The sequence below is a fragment of the Silurus aristotelis genome, assembly GCF_946808225.1.
Source record: "Silurus aristotelis genome assembly, chromosome: 13".
Lineage (NCBI taxonomy): Eukaryota > Metazoa > Chordata > Actinopteri > Siluriformes > Siluridae > Silurus > Silurus aristotelis.
In genome coordinates, this window is record NC_139586.1 from 14,452,839 (window position 1) to 14,474,258 (window position 21,420).

Consider the following 21,420-nt stretch of genomic DNA (forward strand, 5'->3'; position numbering starts at 1 on the left):
ATAAGGGATTGACAAAGTAACATAAGAAAGGTACAAAGTGTTTTTACTATGTTTTTGCTTGGAGAAAAGGCCAAAGCATAGCGAAAAAAAATTGTTTTTTTAAACGGATCAGGATTATTATGGATGTAGCCTGAAATCCTGACCAAAGGTTTATCTGACAAGCATGTTCTGCGTTGAAGAGATATCGAACGAAAACTTTGTCTTAACATTCTGAAGTATCATCTTTTAGATCAACCGGATGCATTTGGGGAACAATTCATACAAGAAAAGGTTCAGAAAAATCTGTTTTTTTGTTTCACTAAAAAACTGCTCCTGAATGAAACTCTTGTCAGGGACTGAATGACAAACTGTGCTTTCATACCACTATAGTCACAGCCTTCAATCAGCATACACACGTTGACTGTGTTCTCCTAAGGTGAGCAAACACTCACGATCGGTAATAATGAAACATTAAAAAGAACAGGAGCTGAGCTAAGGTTCTGCGTTGTCTTCTGATACTTCATCATTTAATACTAAGGACTTCATGGTTTCCTGAGTCATAACTTAATTGTTAGTTAACTTTCTAAAGGTGAACATCAAAATCCATATTTTCTTCTGTCATCTGGCAACAAGATAAGAAAGTGAATGTGACAACCAGAGTTTGCATCAGTATTAACAAGGTAAACAGTCGGGACCATTGATTTAGAGCTGTGATTACATTTTGACTGAATTCTGGCAACATCAGGAATGAATATACAGCTCTCACAAAGCAGGATTTTTTTTCTGTCAAGAGGGTAAAGGGTATACGTGTTTCCATGTTGTGTCACCAAGGACAATAAAAAGATAACGGTAGCTACAACTTTTTGTGTTGCAACTTTAATTTTTTTTCCTCGCACAGTTTACAAATCTCACAGCTCTGATGTTTGTTCCCAGAATTGGCAGTTTATATTTTACAGTTCTCTTTTTTTTTTGGGTTTCGCGAGCTGTGAATTTGTAGTTGTGAAATGAAGTCAGGCTTGTGAGAGGTTAACTGGTAATTGGGAGGAAAAAAGTCACAGTTGCCTTATTTGTATTATTTCTCTCTAGTGGAATTAAGCCGCCATAGATCACAGGAGAGCAAGACGCAGGTACGATTTCTATGTAAGCGGCTGTGCTATTTGCCGTCTTCCACATATGCGACCTCACAGACACTCGCGATTGGTGGAATTGGTAGAGCTGTGGTAGAATTGTGGTAGAATTGGTAGGGCTGTGGTTGAATTGTGGTAGAATTGTGGTGGAATTGGTAGAGTTGTGGTAGAATTGGTAGAGTTATGTTTGAATTGTGGTAGAAATATGGTAGAATTGGTAGAGCTGTGGTAGAATTGGTAGAGCTGTGGTAGAATTGGTAGAGCTGTGGTATAATTGGTAGAATTGTTAGAGCTGTGGTAGAATTGGTAGAATTGGTAGAGTTGTGGTAGAATTTGTAGAGCTGTGGTAGAATTGGTAGAATTGGTAGAGCTGTGGTCGAATTGTTAGAGCTGTGGTAGAATTGGTAGAGTTGTGGTAGAATTGGTAGAGCTGTGGTAGAGTTGTGGTAGAATTGGTAGAGCTGTGGTAGAATTGATAGAATTGATAGAGTTGTGGTAGAATTGGTAGAGCTGTGGTAGAATGGTTAGAATTGGTAGAGTTGTGACAGAATTGGTAGAATTGGTAGAGTTGTGGTAGAATTGGTAGAGCTGTGGTAGAATGGTTAGAATTGGTAGAGTTGTGATAGAATTGGTAGAATTGGTAGGGTTGTGGTAGAATTGGTAGGGTTGTGGTAGAATTGGTAGAGTTGTGCTAGAATTGTAGAGCTGTGGTAGAATTGGGAGAGTTGTGGTAGAATTGGTAGAGTTGTGTTAGAATTGGTAGAGCTGTGGTAGAATTGGTAGAGTTGTGGTAGAATTGGTAGAGTTGTGGTAGAATTGGCAGAGCTGTGGTAGAGTTGTGGTAGAATTGGTAGAGTTGTGGTAGAATTGGTAGAGCTGTGGTAGAGTTGTGGTGGAATTGGTAGAGTTGTGGTAGAATTGGTAGAGCTGTGGTAGAGTTGTGGTGGAATTGGTAGAGTTGTGGTAGAATTGGTAGAGCTGTGGTAGAGTTGTGGTGGAATTGGTAGAGTTGTGGTAGAATTGGTAGAGCTGTGGTAGAGTTGGTCGTTTTGAATTGTTAATCCTGCTCCATTCATGTCTCTGTGATAATTCAACACTTGTAAATAAAAACAAAACCTCACAGCAGTAACGGAAGGCCATTTTATCCTAATATGCACAGCTCTTATCCGGTCATAAATATTTCAGCAGTGGAGGGATGAGTATTTGTATGAATCATGTGCAGTTACACCTGAAGCAGCTGAGCCGCTCTAAAACCCCACTGCTTCTGTTTGTTCACAGCATGACAACATTTCAGTATTTTCATGCTGATCAGAACAAGCAGCTTCAAGGGCAGGCGTGTGCCCCTAATCTCACGTATGATAAGTGAGCAATGGAACACTTACACAGGGCCGAAGTAAGGTTTCTGTGACAATGATCTTATTTTTCTATAGTGTTTTTTACCTTTTACTCAACAGCCATTTACCAACAGTGGCTTTTCGTTATTAAACAGTAATATGTCATTAAGTTTATGCTTTTGCAGTTACATTCAACGTTGCGAAATAATGTTAAAATTGTAAGATGTAAAATTGTGATTGTGAGGGAAATAATCTGAATTGTGAGGTAAAAAAGATGCTTTTATAGTTACTCTGAATGCATTGAAACGATCATTATGCATGATAGCAGTGTTTCTTTACCAGCCTTTCATGTTTTTCATGTTGTTAAGGTTAATATGATGAATAAAAAGCCACAGTACAAGTATTTTTGATGCAATGTTAGCATTCAATTCTTTAGAAGAATCTTATGCTAACTGTTTTTCACTTAAGATCAAGCTAGATAAAGCGTAGTGTGCGTCCATGCGGTTAGTGTAATGCCTTTCATATTTTTTCACGGGAATCTGTCCGGTTTTGAAGAGCGACGCGTGGCGCTTTCGTCCTTTAATCTCTACACTTTTTTCAAACATCATCATTGATCACCATTCAATCACCATCAGTGTCTTTACCCTTATCATCTTGTAAGCTATTTATTGTAACATGAGGGTGAACCAGCTGTAAGTGACATGAGATCTTTTCAGTTAAAAGAGCAGTGCACTTTGAACTTTGCCTAGCAGCTTCCCTATTTAAGATCCACCTTGTTGAAACTTGCGTCTGATGCTCTTTATTTTGATGTGATCGGTTTCTCTGTGAGAAACCCGTTACATTAGTATGATGGCGACGTGGGTTGAGTGACCCGGAGCAGAGTCCCAGCAGCTCGTTGTGCTGGAGGCAGTAATGGTCTCGGCTGGTGCATTATTTATGAACACTGGTGGTGGCTGAAATAACCGTGCCGTGATGAGAGGCCTTGTTCTCGGGCCATGGAGATTCAGTTTCAGTTGGACGATCTGATATATGAGCCGGTGGTCCGGTACAGTTTGAAAGGGAGATGAATTTATCACTATCAACTAAGATCTTTATTTCATGCACCTTTTTTGGTCTGGTTCGACTCTCTGATTAGAGCTGATAAATGTTTTTTAAGGAAGTAGTATTCCTTTTGCTTCAGTAAGGGTGGGGCAGTATTTCTGAATAATACCATGATGAACTACTTTGAACTGCAATTTCTCATTTCTGATTGGTTATAAGGTGTTGATTATTCAACAAAGAATGGAAATGCTAATATGTTTTTTGTTGTTGTAAGCAGACGTTTATTATTACATTTATGGATGGAGTCTCCAGGATCAGTGTTGTAAGAGTGTAAGTTTTCTGCCACAGGAAATCCTTCAGGAGTAGTGAGTTTTATTAATAGAAAATAGGGAATAGGGCAAGTAAGTGATAAAATGCAATTGCAAACGAATAAAACAGTATGACGTAAAGTTCTTTATCGAACACAAAATTGTTATTTTTCGGCAGCTCGCTGTGAAACAGTATAAGAGCAATAAAACAGTGCAGGATGTTAATGAAAAAGAATCAATTCTGTTTTCCATCTTGAATGCGAGAGTTTTTTGTCTTTTACAAGTGATAACATTGAACAGTTCTTTTTTTCTGAAATTTTTTCCATTTACTTTTGACTCTTTTGACTACAGTTTTCCTTTTGCTATTCATCCACATAATGATCCAAAATGCAGCTTCTCGTCTTGTGTTCAACCTGCCTAAGTTCTCCCACACCACCTCAATGCTGCGCTCCCTCTACTGGCTTCTGCTGCACGCATCAGATTCATACCCTGACGCTTGCCTACAAAGCCCTCTTACCTTAAAGACCTCATCACTCCTCGCACTGCACCACACTGCCTGAGATCCTCTAGTACTGCTCGACTGGTCCCACCTTCTCTCAAGGTAAGAGGTAGGTATACATCAAGACTCTTCTCTGTTCTGGCACTGAGGCGGTGGAATGAACTTCAGTCCAAACAGCGGAGTCTTCAAACGAGGGCCAACCTCTTCCTGAAACACTTAAACTAGCACTTATTTTCCTTGTTTGTTTTGTCTTTGATTACTTGAGAGAAATTATAGCACGCTTTCATTTTGAGTAATCAAAGATTACTCAAAATGTACTCACTTTTGTCCGCTAAATGCCGTAAAGTGAAGATGTAAAAGTTTTGCTGCCATTTTGCTCACGTTTTTATCGAAAGTGATTTGGTAGAGTGATTTGCAACTTGGCTGCCATTTTTAAAAACATTTTCAGTGCCATTTATTTGTTACCATTTGATATTAACATTAAGAAACATGTTTTGCTGCCACTTTGTTTTCCACACACGCGGTTTCTTTTTTTTTTCTTTTCAAAAAGCAGCACTGCTGCCATTTACCCACCCAGAATATTAATGCTATTATGCATCCCTTATGTAATGTTGTTTATTTCTGCAAGCTGATTAACTTATGCTTTCTTGCGGCATTTATAATTTTTTTCTCTTATTACGAAGCATTTTTTTGCAAACCTCCACACTCAGAGCTGTGTGTCTGACTCAGTCCTTGACTATAATCTAATATCTGTCTTCACTGGTGGGTATAATTGGACAGAATACAGGTCCACACTTTTACTGCAGACTCGAAAACACACATCTTCCGCTCCTATTCTTGCTCTCTTTTGCTTATATTATCCCACGATACGGCAGAATGCGATTATTTCCCACCCTGTAGCAGCTAAAGATTCAGGAGCTACAGCCAAGAACCCCAGATCGCTTTATTCATGTGTTTTTCTTTCCCGATAATAGGTAGGAATAAAGGTTTTAACAGCGCTCTCTCCCTAAACGGCTTTGGCTGTTTTGATCTAATTTGAGCGGGGTGAGCGAAGGATTTTTTAGCGAGCGAGAAGTGTAATATAAATATAAAAAGCGCAGAGGAAGAAGAGAAGCATATGAGCCGGCCGGAGATAATTATCTCTACAGTAGCTTTAGGCTGCGGTTTAGCTGAAACTCTAAATCACGGAAACAGTTATTGTCGGATTTTTCTTTTTTTGCACAAATTTAGAAGGACAGCTTTTTAGAAACGAATGAAAATAATGAAATGCACCATTCTCGCTTCTTTTTAGAATAATCAACACAGAAAGTTTTCAGCTTATTCCATAGAGGCTTTTTTTTCTTCCCTCCAGCTCATTAAGTTAACAGTGTTGTGTCCACTTCAGGGTGTTTAGGCTCTCTGCCATGCGCTGATGCATATTGGGTCAGTTTTGCTGGCCTCGGCACACATTAAACATGATGGATGAGCGCAGGGTTGCAGGATGTAATAAATTAAACCTACAGGCACGATTAAGAGCACATTCACCCGTTCACGCTCATCAGGTAGATAAAAAAAGGTTATTGATTACAGTGTGTATAGACGGAGCACGTTCGCAGGAGCTGTACAAGAGGAAATTTGTTAAAATTGTTAATGGACATATTTTTATCTAATACATTGGAGCGTGGGAAATCATTTAAAACACTGATTTATGTTTTTGTTTCTATGGCAACAAGTTACACACAGACTTGCACATGAACTTTTTCCAAATGAAAGCGATGGGGAAAAGGTGAAGTTTTTTTAAAGAGGATGTTTATTTATTGGTTATTGTAACTATTTATCTTTCAACACTCTTTTCATGGAAGAAGAGTTTTATAGTTTTATACTCTCTCTCTCTCTCTCTCTCTCTCTCTCTCTCTCTCTCTCTCTCTCTCTCTCTCTCTCTCTTTTGCTATTTTTAAAATGAATAAAGAGAGGCTGCTGTAGCTGCTATAATGTAAGTGAGAACAGGAACAAACTGTTATATAAGGAGCAGATTTAAGTGCAGAGTCCTTTATAGTGAAAACATAAGAATAGCTAATACAAACCAAACCAAATCACCAAGTAAATAACAAACCATCGGAACCATAGCCAAAAAAAACCCTCAAGTATATACATATACACATATATAGCAATTGGCTACAAGTGATATGTGGCTTTCTAGCCCAGTCCACATGCTTTAGCTGTTTCTGACCACCTTTGAGGAAAAGCAGATTTTTTGGAAGCTCAGCTTCTGGAAAATTAAAAGAAATGTATATTTATAGCCAAATATAACTAAGAATTTGGGCATTTTTGCGACCCGGGTTCGATTCCCGGTCAGGGAACCATCCCCAGCCACTCTTAGTGCCGGTCCCAAGCCCGGATAAATTGGGGAGGGTTGCGTTAGGAAGGGCATCCAGCGTAAAACATGTGCCAAATCAAACGTGCGGAGGATCCGCTGTGGCGACCCCTAACGGGAGAAGCCGAAAAGAAAGTTTTTGCTCCAGGAATGAACAGATTCGAGGTGATGCTCTTGATGTCACAAATTTCAAACCTAGCTAGCATGGAGTGGAAGTGTGAAATAAGACAGGAATCTGATTGGCAGGAATCAAGGGAACTAGACTGAGGCTCTGTTCACACGTATACCAATATTACTGAAGAAAAATTTTACAACCACATTTTCTCCTTAAATACTCACATGGACACTAGAACAGTGATGGCGTGAACGCGTGTACGTTGGGAACAACAACAAAAACTGTACAGAGTGGTATATATATATATATATATGGTCATGCCTGTTTAGTTTAGCAACACTAACTATAAAGCGGGCCAACAAATAGGTTTTACTATTTCCATCTTGCAAAAGCAGAAAAATGCAGCATGCAAATGAGGGATGAGCAACAGTTCTGTAGTAGCTTGAGTTTTTTTCTCCATTTGAAGAAATAGAATTGGTTAGCGTCAGTGTTTTCTGCCTGTAAGGTACTGACACTCGAGACTATTGTGAGCATAACCTTCCTGCACAGTCTGCCAGAAGTGTTTTACTGTGTTCTTTTATTTGCACAGAACGCAGCGATGCCACAGGAGAAATCGTATTGTTTATGAAACTAAATAAAACTGTTCAGCATTTTCAAACACAGCTCTCTAACACCAGACTCAGGAGAAAACAAACAATAACTTGACTGATATGGATGTGTCTTTTGTTTGTTTTGAATTCACATTTTGAATGTTTTTTTTCCCTTTTTACAGTTTTATCAGCTGACACAAGTCCACTGTATTGAAATCATCAGTATTATGTACTCCAGCAGAAAAGTAGAACTTCAGTGTGCTGTCCAGAGACATGCTTTAGTTGTGCAAATCTTTGAAATCAATTTACTTTGAATTAGGAGAGCCATTTCTGTTCAAGCATGACAATACTCTTGTGTAAAAAGCGAGTTAAATGATTTCCATGGTTTGAGATGGAAGTTCTTGAGTGGTCTGCTTTGGGATACATTTGAATGCTGACTACACCCCAGAATTCCTCTCCCTACAGTGCATCCGGAAAGTATTGACAGCATGTCACTTTTTCCATATTTGTTTCTTTTAAAGCCTTATTCCAAAATCTATTAAATTCATTTTTTTTCTAAAAAGTCTACAAACAATACCCCATAATGACAACAGTCTGTTTAAAATCTTTGCAAATATATATATATATATATATATATATACATATATATATATATATATATATATATATATATATATATATATATATATATATATATATATATATATATATATATAAAAAATAAAAAAAACCACATGTACATAAGTATTCACAGCCTTTGCTCAATACTTTGTTGATACAATAATTTGGCACCAATTACAGCCTCAAGTCTTTTGAGTATGATGCTACAAGCTTGGCACATCTATTTTTGGGCACTTTCTCCGATTCTTCTTTTGGCAGAACCTTTTAAGATCCATCAGGTGGATGGGGAGCTTCGGTGCACAGCCATTTTCAGATCTCTTTACACATTCACAGAGTCGTCCTGTAGCGACCCCTTTGTTATCTTGGCTGTGTGTTTAGGGTCGTTGTCCTGTTGTAAGATGAACCGTTGCCCCAGTCTGAGGTCCAGAGCGCTCTGGAGCAGGCTTTAATCAAGATGTCTCTGTACATCCCCACAGCATGATGCTGCCACCACCATGTCACTATGTGACTGCATACTTCTTTTTTTATATACAGAAGAAGAAGAATGTTGTAACAGTGGCTTTAATAATTATTAGCCTTCCTAAGACTCTAACACTGCTCATTACACTGAATGTTTTCCCACGGTGAAGCATATTTTGAGTGCATCATGTTGAATCATGGCTGCTTTGTTGCTTTTTTGACTAATTCCCTATTTACTCTGCCTTCACTTAATACCAGCTACTCAAAAGGGTTACAAAAACTAAATATAATCACAGTTATCATTCATTTTTAGCACAATGAAAACCTCTCAACGTAATTCCTCTTTCCCGGAGATTTTTTATAATTGTGAGCTAATGGAGAACAATGTCAGGTAGGTGTATGTGTATGTGTGTGTGTGTGTGTGTGTGTGTGTGTGTGTGTGTGTGTGTGTGTGTGTGTGTGTGTGAGAGAGAGTGTACAGCATCAGTCTGCATCATGTTTTTCACTCATCAAATGTATTTATTTTTTTTTACAAAAAGCTCGTTTCAATAACCGATATTAAAATCAAGTGACTCAAGAAATTTCACTGTGACGATAAAAAACCCTTGCACCAGTCCTAACTAGTAGCGCTAATTAATTATCCTGGCTTGCAGTAACTCTGCGAAGCTCTTGCGCCGAGGAGGTTGTTTGTCTTCGCTGCAGATTTGGAGGCAGAAACTCCTACGAATTTGAGCTGCTTGTGAGACCTCGCTGCCCAGTTCCACAGCCAACGCTTTTCAAGAGATTATTTGTTCCTGATCAGCGTTTCACTGCCAGATACAACACAGCAAACCTGAAGTGCTGAGAAATGCCCAAATATGGTGGACATTTCAGTCTCCCATAACCCTATTTTAACTTGTAACTCTGTTTTAATACTTTAGTTTTATTTCTACCTTCTGATGTTCTAGTGGATTTGAACATGTCATCATGTTTTTAACAACTCGCAAAACAAGTTAGAAATCTGCTGTAACAAGTCTCCTCGGTCCATGGTCCTTTTCGCCGCAAGAAATCTGTCATGTTCATCAAACCTTTTTGAAACACTGTGTGTGTGCGTGGCAGGGTGCATTATAATAAGGCCAGTGGCATCAGGGAATACCTTTGCCATGTACGGGTGTATCTGGTCCTTAGGTATTTAGATAGTGGCATGTGCCTGGAATGCCTGGACCCTCCTTTCCTCAGACCGGACTGGTACCATCACTTCTTACATTGCTCTAAGGTCTAAGGTCCTATTCAGCAAAATACACAAAAGACTGCAATGCACTGTGTGTTGTAACAAAGAATGAACTGATCTCATTACGCAGTATTTTATTAAGGAAAAGTATTACAAAACTCCAGCCAAGTCACAAGTATTAGACTCACAATCAACTTAGATAATTCCTCTTTTAAATGGCCACTGACTCATTCCATGCCGATGCTTGAGAACTGAAGCAATGCGTCACGATATCGGTTAATTCTAACCCTGTATAATTAGCCGAGCTGTCCATTTGGTCCAGGACAGATGGTCTTCTTGCCCTTGTGCAAAAAGAGTTTAAAATGTCGAACACCTTTTAACCATGATAGAGTTTTTCCCACCTCTGGCTTTTGTCGTTGTTGTTTCAGAGATGCTGCAACTCTCCTCTTGTCAAAGTCTCTTAGGTCTTCACACCTGGCGCATTTAACTTGTAAAATTTGTAAACCAACTGTTTATTTATATTCGCTGTTCTGTGGTGATTTTCTTTCTTTTTTTTTTTTTACTTTTTGCTTTGCTTACGCTATTAATATGATCATGTGGGAGGTGATTTAACACCACAAGGGGACATTTGGATCGTTCTTGGCCATTAGCTCCTGCTGGGCGTTGAAAACTGGCACAGATTCGGGAAACTCCCACACGACCAGCCTACACCTTCCTGAACACCCCCAACACACACACACACACACACACACACACACCACTGTGGAACTGCTAGTGCTCTCTGAATAAATATCAGCACAGTGTTAACAGTAAGAGAAACACACACACACACATAGAGACACACACACACACACACACACACAAACACCGAGAGTTTGGAATTTTCTCAGCTTGTCACCAGGCTCCACAGAGGATTATATGGATATGGTCTAAATATTGAGCAGTTTACAAGCGGCCATTCCAGACAGGGAGAGAAAAGAACAAAAATATTTTCATGGGCTTCATTGTTGGCACACGGGAAACATTATGAAGTGACCTTTTTAAATTGATCGACATTATTTACCACTTTTGAAAATATCAGTATTATGGACTATTGGCTTCTGAAAAAGCTTGACACAGTCATATGATCACACCCTGTTTAGCTCTTAGTATTTTTCCAGGCATTATTTGTTTTATTTTAAGCGGTGCTGGAGTGTGTGAAAAGTGTGTGATGAATCATAGACCAGGATAATTCACACTATTCATACACTTATACTTTCAAGAAATGGTACAGTTAAGAGTGCACCTATTTTATCTTTATTATAAATTATTCCTTCTAGAAGGGTGCATGTGGTGTAGTACACAAGTACAATAGAGGTAGTCAATGGGCGTTATTATATTATATTACAAGTCTCTGTAATTCGCAAAAAAAAGGCTCTACTAAACTAAACTAACCTAAACTAAGATTCCCGAAAGGATTCACAGCTATTGCTGAAAGGTTTCCTGTGGTTGAAACCAGATGAAGGTTCCTTAAAAAGGTTCCTGTATCAGTATTTCTCAGTATTATAAGCAACTGTTTTATAAAAATTGTTTGTTTTTGCTGTAGACTGAAGAGATTTGGTTTGACACAAAATATGAACGAGAGTTCATGATTTCAGCATGTATTTATTTTTTTGGTAGTTACATCTAGATGCATTCTCTCTTCCGGGTCCTCATCAGACTTGTCCAGTCAAAAACCCTATCACTGTTTTCCTCCGGTCCCCATATAAAGTCATTTGTCTTTGTCCACACTGCCTCATCGTTCTGGTTTCGCGCTATAGTCCCAGCCTATTGCACCACCCTGACAGGAGAGTATTTCGTTGTCATGGCAATGTTAGTAGAGAAATGCGAACGGTTTTATGTGGCGTCATGGGAAGGGTGGGTGTGAGCTCGCTGATCTCTCTGTTAATGGGTTTTAGAATGTTTATAGCTGTTCGTAAAGCCGTGTGTTGTTGACACGGTCGGAATGAAACTCTGCTGCGGGTGTGACCTTTTCAGCTTAAATGAACACACACACAAACACACATCGAGATAGTAAAATTTGGCAGTGGGAATTTGTGGCAACGTGAAGTAGTTTTGCCATTCATTATACTAGATCATGACCTTTGAGTGATTTATATTATAATGTATAAGTACGCAATAAAACGTGCTGCCTTGTGCTGTTGTAGGAAATGAATCAACAACGATGTATCGTGATTAAGCGGAGTTACTGTCATGATCCTGAAAATTAGTTTTCTATAACAGCAGGTCCCAGAGTGTTTTATTCCTCTTCTAAAACCAAAATTTGCCAGTATGCACACATACAAACATACATACATACATACATACATACCTGCCATTCATTGGTATCCATTTCAGTCTCTCACCATTATCCCTTTTTCTCGCTCTTATTTTCTAAGAAAAAACTGAGTGACTCTTTCCACAGGTGTTCAGCATTGTGAAATGTTGTGAACATGTTGAACACGATCACAATTTTTTTTTCTCCCATTTTTTACACTTTTTTGTTTTGTGCCTGATGTAAGTTCAGGAACATTCTGCCCAAATTCCTGGAATTCCTGCTTTTCATTTCTTCCACACTGCAACAAAAAGTCATCGGACACATTGGCGACTGATGCTGTATAATATTTCAGCATGCAGAAAAATAACTGCGGTGGCAGCAAACTGGACGAGGCAGAGCGAAGTTGTTTATTGCTTTTATGTTGTTGTGTGAAATCTGTGTTAGCATTAGTATTAGATTCTTAAATAGTCTGCATGCAGACAAAACGCAATTTCACGCTTCAGGCCTTTTTGCTGCGAGCTGCTGGAAGTGAGCACCGAACACATTCCTTCGGAAGGGAAAAGAAGGAAAGGTTTGCTTTATCGGTTGCCCTGTTCCACCTTGGACTTTAATAATCTCATGTTAGATTGTTCTAGATTTTATTTGGACATGCTGGAATTTATGTGGATACTTAGAGAAGCAGGAGCTTAGTTATTTTTTTGTTTGAAACATGATTGATGTTTTTGCAGTGGATAAAGTTCCTGAGGTAGAAGCATGACGGCTGATTCTGGAAATGTTCCTGTGGTGAAATTTTGACTAAATCACAGACTGCTCACTGTCCAAATCACAGCCTGAATCTCACTGTATTAGAAGCTGAATCTTAATGAGTCTCAGCCTGAATCATGGACTGAATCGAGCTGAATTTCGGACTGAATCTCACTGAACAACAGGCGGATACAGATACAGAATTTCAGCCTAATTCTCAGAGTTTTGCAGAATTTTTCTTCATTAAATGATGACAAATTCACCAGCCTCTATTTTTCTCGTATTACGTTAATAAGAGAAAACCCCAATGTGGGAACTCCTGATATAAAATTGACTGTAAAACCAGGCTTTCACTGAAGACATGATAAAGGTCTTGTTTTTCATTCCATTTCTTGTATGAACAGCGACTCTACAGAGACCAGCTGTGTGTTCACGCCTTTAGTTTGCTCAGCACCTTGCCTTGATTGTTCACATCATTGATTTCTATGCTTTTTTTTATAGGCAACGCAAACGGTTTTGTTTATTGCTTTGAGGTTTATAGCATGTGTCACCTTACCCTCATATTTTTAACATTCTTTATTGTATAGCCATAGCATATAACCACATTGTATAACATTCAGCCCATCACACAAACTACACATAACACTTTAGTTGAAAATGCATTAAGAAAGAATTTCTCCACTACTAACTGATTCATCCCAGTTTCACAAAGGATTCATTCTGTTCTCCAACATTTCTATAAACACAGTTTACTGCTTTTCACACACAGTCCAATATTCTCAGTGTTTTCTGCAAAACTCTAAACAAATAAGTCCTAATTTTACATAGCTTAATCATGTCCTTATTCAAAATACACAAGCAGACTATATAATTATAGTAGTGGAGTGCTGTGTGAGTCTGTGTGTTTGTGAGTTATTCGAGGGCAAGACGTAATTTTGACAGAATCGAATATGTTTTCGAGTGAAATATTTGAGTTCGCCATCAAGGATTGTACAACTTGGTGTTTAGTTTTAGGATTGTGTTAGGTTCTGAGAAAACGGTGAATTGTTTTAATAAATTCGTGGGTTAGCAATTAAGGAAAAGCTGTAAAGTGAGATTGTCCCCAGAAGCACCAATAATCTGCTGCTTTCCTCCAAGCTTATTTTTCTCTCTATAAACATTTAATGTGAGGTCATATAAACAACCTTCATGATCAGCATTTTCTGCAGTTTTCCATACATTAAACAGTGAGTGCAGTTACAAACTAAACTTCTAAACAGGGAAGTGAAGGAACATTGAAACATAGCATAGGATCTCTCCAAAGAATCATATGGCATACATCATTATGGGTATAAGTGTGTGTATATTCAAGAGTATATGTGGAATGGGATGCCAGATGCCAATAAAAAAAAATAAAAAATTTGGCCTGATTAATTAGCAGGCCAATCAATCGGTCGACCTCTGGTGTATATATGAGTGTGTGTTGGAATGTGTGTATGAGTGTGAATGTGTGTATGTGTGTTTTTGTTTCTCTGTAAGTGTGTTGTGTAGTATGAGTATGTATGAATAACTGTGTGTGTGTGTGTGTGTGTGTGTGTGTGTGTGTGTGTGTGTGTGTGTGTGTGTGTCTATTGGGTGGGTGTGCATGAATATGAGTATGTATGTGTGAGTGTGTGTGTTTTAGTGCTGGTCAGGGTTCAGTGTTTACTTGAGAGGTGCTGGAACAGAAGCGTCTTTGTTTCATGTTGCGCTCCTCCCGTCTCACCTGCACACTGAAAACTTGTACTTTCTCCACCGCTGACTCCAACTCCCATACACACACACACACACACACACACACACACACAATACGGTGTGTAACAAGCGTAATAAATGTGTGCCACTAAACGAGCCCATAGTGACACTGATTTAATTACAGCTCATCCCAGCTTTCTGTTTTTCTCCATCCTACTGTATGCTGGATGTTTGTTACACCACACTGACCTCCCACAATATCTCTCGCGCTCTCTCTCTCTCTCTCTCTCTCTCTCTCTCTCTCTCTCTCTCTCTCTCTCTCTCTCTCTCTCTCTCTCTCTTTCTTTCTCTCTCTCTCTCTCTCTCTCAGGATGCTGCAAATCTGCCTTCAGCTTTAGATTTCTTCAGCAGTGCTTTAGAGGAGCGTAACTAATTAACTACATGACATTTCTAGACGGCACAACAGTGGCACTGATTTCATTACAGCCCAATTTGGAAATGCCATTTCTCTTTTTTACATGTTTAAATTATACTCTTTGTACAGCTTTTTGAGCTTTTTTTTTTTGGACAATACACTTGATTATTTTGATACATAGTTCCATTTTGAAATGAATTGCAGTAGAATCTCTGATAAGCGCTTTAAAAAAAGAACTGTTTGCCCTCTTTTAGCTATTTCCTTTATACCCTGGCCTGTTTAAACCTTTATATCTCCCCCTGCTGGTGGCTTCTGTTTGTGGTTGAAATAATTTGCGTATTTTATGAGTGGAAATAGAAGAAGCACTTAAATGCTAGTTTTATAAGAAATAATGTTTTTTGTTTATGCAAAAAAAAAAACAACCTTGATTTTGATTGTCATTTTTTGTTTATAGGTTCAGTTTATTTTCAAGATTAGTAAACATTCGGCAAACGTTCTGTGTCAAGTCATTAAATCACAAAACCGATTTCGATCACATATGTCAGGTTCACTTTTTCCAGCCACTAAAAACAACCCAATGGCTTTAGAGTTGATTTAACACAGAAAATTCATCACTTTCTCTTTGCTTTACATTTGTTAATTTCAAACCCGGACATGTATTCGTAACGGATCATAGTCTGATTGGTGGGTATTAGGGGCGTAACGGTTCTTTATGTACCTCGGGTTTTATGTCACGGTTTGTTTCATTTTCTGTACGGTTGGGGGAAGAAATGCAAAACATAAAATTACTGGTCATTTTTATAAACACAGTTTATTTTTTTATTAGCATTTGTGATTGTTTACAAAAATGCCTGTTTGGTTAAATAATATATTAAATTATATTTTATAATATTTAATAAAAATTTAATAGAATAAATCAAATTAATGCAATACATGTTTTTTTATATTGATAAAATTAAATAATCAGAACAATGAGCACAAATTAAATTGATTACATAAAATTAAATAAAAATTTTTTTTTAATTAAATAGTTAGACCTCATTTGGGTAATATAGGGGTGTTTGTAAGTGTGTGTGTGTGTGTTCTACTTATTTCAGCATAATTAACATAAAAAATTTCTTCATTCCTTCCATCCTTCATTTATTTACTTCCACGATATGTGCAATTGTCAAGATTTTCTCCTTTATAGAGAAATTTTAAAAGCTGGACAATTAATGTGTTCATGCATGCGCAAAACAAGTCTTATTTCCGGGATGGTGTGAGCAGCCACTGCGCTAACTCTGGTTTCTTGTTTATACCCCTGGTATAATTGTGTATGTTTTCAAGTTTAATAATAATAATTTCAAAAAATGCACTCAAAGTGCGAGGCAGAGACTAAACAATCTCTCGGTCCCCTACTTAATACGGTACGAATACGTTTAGCGTTACACCCCTAGTAAGTAATGATGACCAAAGCAATTTGCATCTGCTAGCTTGCAAGTAGTTGAATTAATTTTTCATCAATCAGTGCTTCATTGTTTACTTGCCTTAGTGTACACAAAATATATTGTGATTAGAAGTCATTTGTAAAGTCGTTTTACCATCTTGTTTTTTAGATTTTAAAAGTTTGCTTGGAATTGAATAAATCAGGATTTTTTAGTTTTAACCATATTAAATCTTCTGCTTTTTTTTTTTTTTGGTTTGGCGTAAACACTGATAATATTCTAATGGTCTGATGGCCTCAAATAATAAACAAAACAATAATAATTAATAATAAAAAAAAATAATCCTTAGTGGCGGGGTATGCTCATGTGTGATTTTCTGACCCTGACAGAAACCCCAGCGAAATCAGATGGTAATCAGGAGGACCGGTCATTTGCAGATTCCTCACTCTTCAGCCACTGGGGTCAGGATCTGAACTCTGAGAGCCGCCGGGTTGCCCTCAAGATGTTCCAATACTACGGTTACAACGGCTACCTCAGTGACCGCCTGCCCATGGACCGAGCCATCCCTGACTACAGACCAGACGGGTGAGACATGCTAGCCTGTCCTGATAAAATTATATGACTGCCACTAGCTGGTTAGAAACCTAAATACACTATATGGACAAAAGTTTGTGGAAACCTGTGCTTAAGATTTGTATAGGGCTGCAGCTATCGATTATTTCTGAGATTCTACCGATTAGTCTATTGATTAGTCGATAGTGATCGGATGGTCCGATGGTCCCCTGGTGGTCTAGTGGTTAGGATGCGGCGCTCTCACCGCTACGGCCGGGGTCCGATCCCCAGTCAGGGAACCGACCCCAGCCACTCTTAGTGCCGGTCCCAAGCCCGGATAAATGGGGAGGGTTGCGTTAGGAAGGGCCCTCAGATCCACTGAGGCAACCCCTAATGGGAGAAGCCGAAAGAAAGTTAATGTACAACTCTATAGTGTTTTCTTTATGTTTTGGTTTGAAATGATTCCAAACTTCTGTTGTCTTCTTTGGCCCGAATCTTCTCCTCATCCCTTGCTATTTTCTCTCAGTTCCTCCTGTTTTAGTTCTGCAGCGTCTTCTGTGATGCCTGTACAGTGTCTCATTTATAACCGTGGCGTACGCACAAAACACGGCTGAAAACATGCTAAGCCAGTTTCCACGCAAAGGTTGTGATTTATTAAAAACAAACTTGACGGGAGAAAGTGCGCACCTGTAAGTAAGCTCTGAACATGGGCACACAGAAGGTGAGAAGGGAAGTTGGTGACGCAGACACAACCTTTGAATGGAAAGTGGCGTACGCACGTGTTACATGTTACATGGCGTACGCACGTGTTACATGTATGCACAAAACATACATGTTTTGTGCATACAGCATGTTTATAAATGAGACCCCAGTGCGGTCCAGAGTTTAGTGGGTGGTGCGTCAGTAATAATGGTCCGTAGGTACTCGAGTTACTCGAGGAATCGTTTTAGCTCTAGATTTATATGTGCTTTTTCAACATCCCATTCTACATTTATTCTCTATTTACTGTTGAAATAACCTCCAGTTTTCTAGGAAGATTTTTCCACTAGATTATTGAGTGTGCTTGTAGTGATTGGTGCTTACTCAGCCATAAGAACATGAGTCATAGCTCATAGGGGAGTGGTAGCTCAGTGGTTAAGGTGCCAGGTTACTGAACCGAAGGTTGGGAGTTCAAGCATCACCAAGCTGCTACTCTTGGAGTCTTGAGCAAGGCCTTTAACGCTCTGACTTCAGCTTCTTAACATCACTGGGACATGTGAAGGAAAGGAATTTCACTGTGCTGTAATGTATATGTGACAAACAAAGGCTGTCTTATTCTTCTAGTTATGTCATGTACTGATGAAGTGTGATGAGGCCTGGGGTACAGTCAGGGTTCCAATTCATCCCCAACGGTGTTTAATAGGGTTAAGGTCAGAGCTCTATAGCAGGCCACTCTTAGCATATCTTCATCGAAGTGGCTTAGTGCATTGTCATGCTGGAACAGGATTTGGGTGTTCAAGTGAAGGGAAATGTCATTCTCAGCACTTGAATTTTATGTAATTTTGGTGATTGTTGGTGAACCGTTGCATAACTTTCCAAACTGAATTCTGAATCTCTGAATAGAGCTCTGTGATGAGAAACTATGAAACAGGTGAAAAAGTTCTGACTTCCATTCTCACACTCACTATGATGTGTTGAGACGTAGCACTCTGAAGCTCTGTAGCCGACACCGTGCCGCTGTTTTGACAATCCGTAAACGTGAGGTGTTGGTTTTGAATAGAAAAGCGCTATTCTGCCACCTATAATTACCGCGTGTCTCCTTTTCAGCGAGGTGTGAGAATTTGGCACACATCTGGTTTTATCCTCGGCGAACAGAGTAAAATGCGAGCGAATGTCACGGGCAATGTGTTTCGTTGCTCGCGCTGCTGCTTTGAGCACCCTGAAAGAACTCGCACGCCGCTTTTATTAAACGCCCGTCTGCAACCGTGTCAGAACTCGTTGTCAGGAAGCTCCTAACGGTAGCTGCTCTCTCTTTGTGCAGGTGTAAGAACATGACGTACCCCTCGAACCTCCCGCAGGTCAGCATCGTGTTCATCTTTGTGAACGAGGCACTGTCTGTCATCCTGCGCTCCATCCGCTCGGCCATGAACAAAACCCCCAGCCACCTCCTCAAAGAGATCATCCTGGTGGACGACAACAGCAGCAGCGGTAAATTTGTATGAAAGATGTTATTTTTATAGGACTGTTAACGTTACACACATCATTAAGCACACAAAGCAATGCGCATATGCAGAACATTTGCTGTGAATCGACATAATTAAAATGAAATACAAGTTTTTATTACGTTCAGGCTATTTGAAATGATACTGGAAAATACAGTTAAAAAAAATTTTAAAAGAAAAGGCTGTGACGTTATTTCGAAGTTATATTTCTTAATTATAGGATGGCATGTCATTATTTAGAATATAATCAAATGTTTTGGTGTTATGTTAACTTCTTAAGTTTCTATAATCAGCAGAATTCCATAATACTTTGCTTTACAAGTTATTAATGAAAATGCTTCAAGCTTGAATTAATGGCAAACTCAATACAACAATTTTCACTGCAAATTAAAGTTTTCGCTGAATTCACATAATTTGATGGGAATGTAGAAGTTTGGACATATTTAATGGATTTCAGACTTTTTTTTTTTATTCGTTGTTCTGTTCGCTTTTTGCTTTACAGACAGCATGCACTCGAGCTGGTACGGACTTCACACATTTGTGCATAACCTTATGATCTATTTTTGATAAACCCACCGCAGTCTTATCTAATCACCTGCTTCATACTGAAGAAATTGTGACCTTTTGTACAAAGCAGCTGTACGAAGAATGGCCAGTATCACACATCTGCTTACATTTCAATGGGTATCTAGAGATCAGTATGAATGGAAAATGTCCATTTAAAAAAAGATTTCCGAAGTGTCAAACACTATATGAACAAAAGGACACCCAACCTTTTCAGGCATATGTGCTTCTTTCTCAAGTATCCTATATCTAGTATCTAAGATATACAAGTGTATAGGATGTCTTTGTATGTGGTAGCATTAAATATTTCATTCACTTAAAATAAAAGACCTATTTAGGCCGAAGAAAACAAATGTTTCCAAAGTAGGGGATCATTTCAAACTAAAACATAAAGAAAACACAGCACACTGTGTTTAACGTTTTTTTTAAGCAATTTGAAATAGATTTTTATGGTTTTATTAAGGGTTTAGTTTTCACAGATATTCTTCTATAAAATGTAATTAATACAAATCTTTCTAAAAAGGAAACAAATTTACTTGCGTTTTTCAAGAGACTTGTATATTCTTCTTGTATATTGTGTATTGCACTTTAATAAAGAAAAAAGTACTTTTTAGCTGATTACACGATTGATTGAGAGAATAATCAGTAGTATACTCGATTACTGAAATAATCAATAGTTGCAGCCCCTAATTTATACTGCTAAAATTAACACTATACTAATATATATTATATATTATTATATATACTTTATTACACTCTTTATATTGTATTCAGTATCTAAATATGTATTTATGATTATTTAAAGTCAAAAGCAGTCATTTTTCATTTCATTTGGTATTTTGACTCGAACCCTGTAAAATTCTTTACACAATGAGTAAGCGAGAGATTGTATGTGGTTCCCGAAACCAACGTTCAACAAGAATTTTAATAAAAACTGACTTTTTAAAAACAAAATAGTTTATCATAATCTTGATATTATGCAGCACTTTTAGATTACATTACAGTTTTCCAGCTAAAATCCACCTCACTCATATCTGCAGAGTTCCTTAACCTGCACAGCCCTGCGACACTGTTAATCTTCTCTCAGAAGTTTGTAGATGTTTTGTTCTGAGAGAAAAGACCCTGCAGCTGGATCTTTATGTCAGCTCCACATGTGGCCATTCCTGCTGGATTTTGGACTTGTATTTATTTGTTTCTCTTCCTCTTCAGGTAGTCAGGTCACGGTAGCTCTGACATTTCGCTAACAGCATTCTTCAGCATGTGTGCCAGAGCATTGTGTCAGACGGCGGTCGAGATAGATGTACTTCTGTCATTGCGGCCGTGATCGCTAATCTAATCTTATCACCCCCGTCAGGCTTTTTCAGCTGCTGTCGTTATCTACCTGCAGTCAGATTTGTGCACAGTTCATTGTTTGTTCATTAGCATGCTTTGAGCGGTGTGACCGCTGTGGCACAGGTTCAGGCTGACCAGGCTGGTTTCTCGCTTAATTGGATGATTTTGTGGAGCTGAGGGCCGTGCACTGGGGCATGGAGCATCGCTGAGTGTCTCTATCTTTTGTCAGCACCATCTGAGCGCTCACTCGAACAACCAGACACAAAGTCAACAATGTCACCATAACAACGAGACACTTCTGTGAGCGCTGCAAAATGAATAAATGATAGGAAAACAATAGGACTAATCCTCTGCATCACTAAAACACAGGCTTCTTTAAAAATGTTATGTATTTCGAGTCGAGTCAAGTCAAGAAGCTTTTATTGTCGTTTCAACCATATATAGCCAATGCATTACACACTGAAATGCAGTGGTGGGCCGTGCATTTGGTACCTGGGCCTTCAGTGGAGATTTACCCAACTTAATTCACCACTTAATACCACC

General features: G+C 38.6%; 1 protein-coding gene across 2 annotated transcripts in view; it reads left to right on the top strand.

Annotated features, from left to right (window-relative positions):
* The window catches only part of galnt18b (UDP-N-acetyl-alpha-D-galactosamine:polypeptide N-acetylgalactosaminyltransferase 18b), a 101,839-nt gene that overhangs the window by 38,212 nt on the left and 42,207 nt on the right, over positions 1-21,420 (top strand). The window contains exons 2-3 of one of the 2 annotated variants that reach the window (XM_083558744.1): positions 16,618-16,813; positions 18,801-18,967. In XM_083558744.1, the coding sequence (XP_083414870.1) occupies positions 16,618-16,813; positions 18,801-18,967 (363 nt within the window). Of the gene's footprint in view, positions 1-16,616; positions 16,814-18,800; positions 18,968-21,420 lie in introns of both variants that reach the window. The other variant, XM_083558745.1, reaches the window with a different exon arrangement.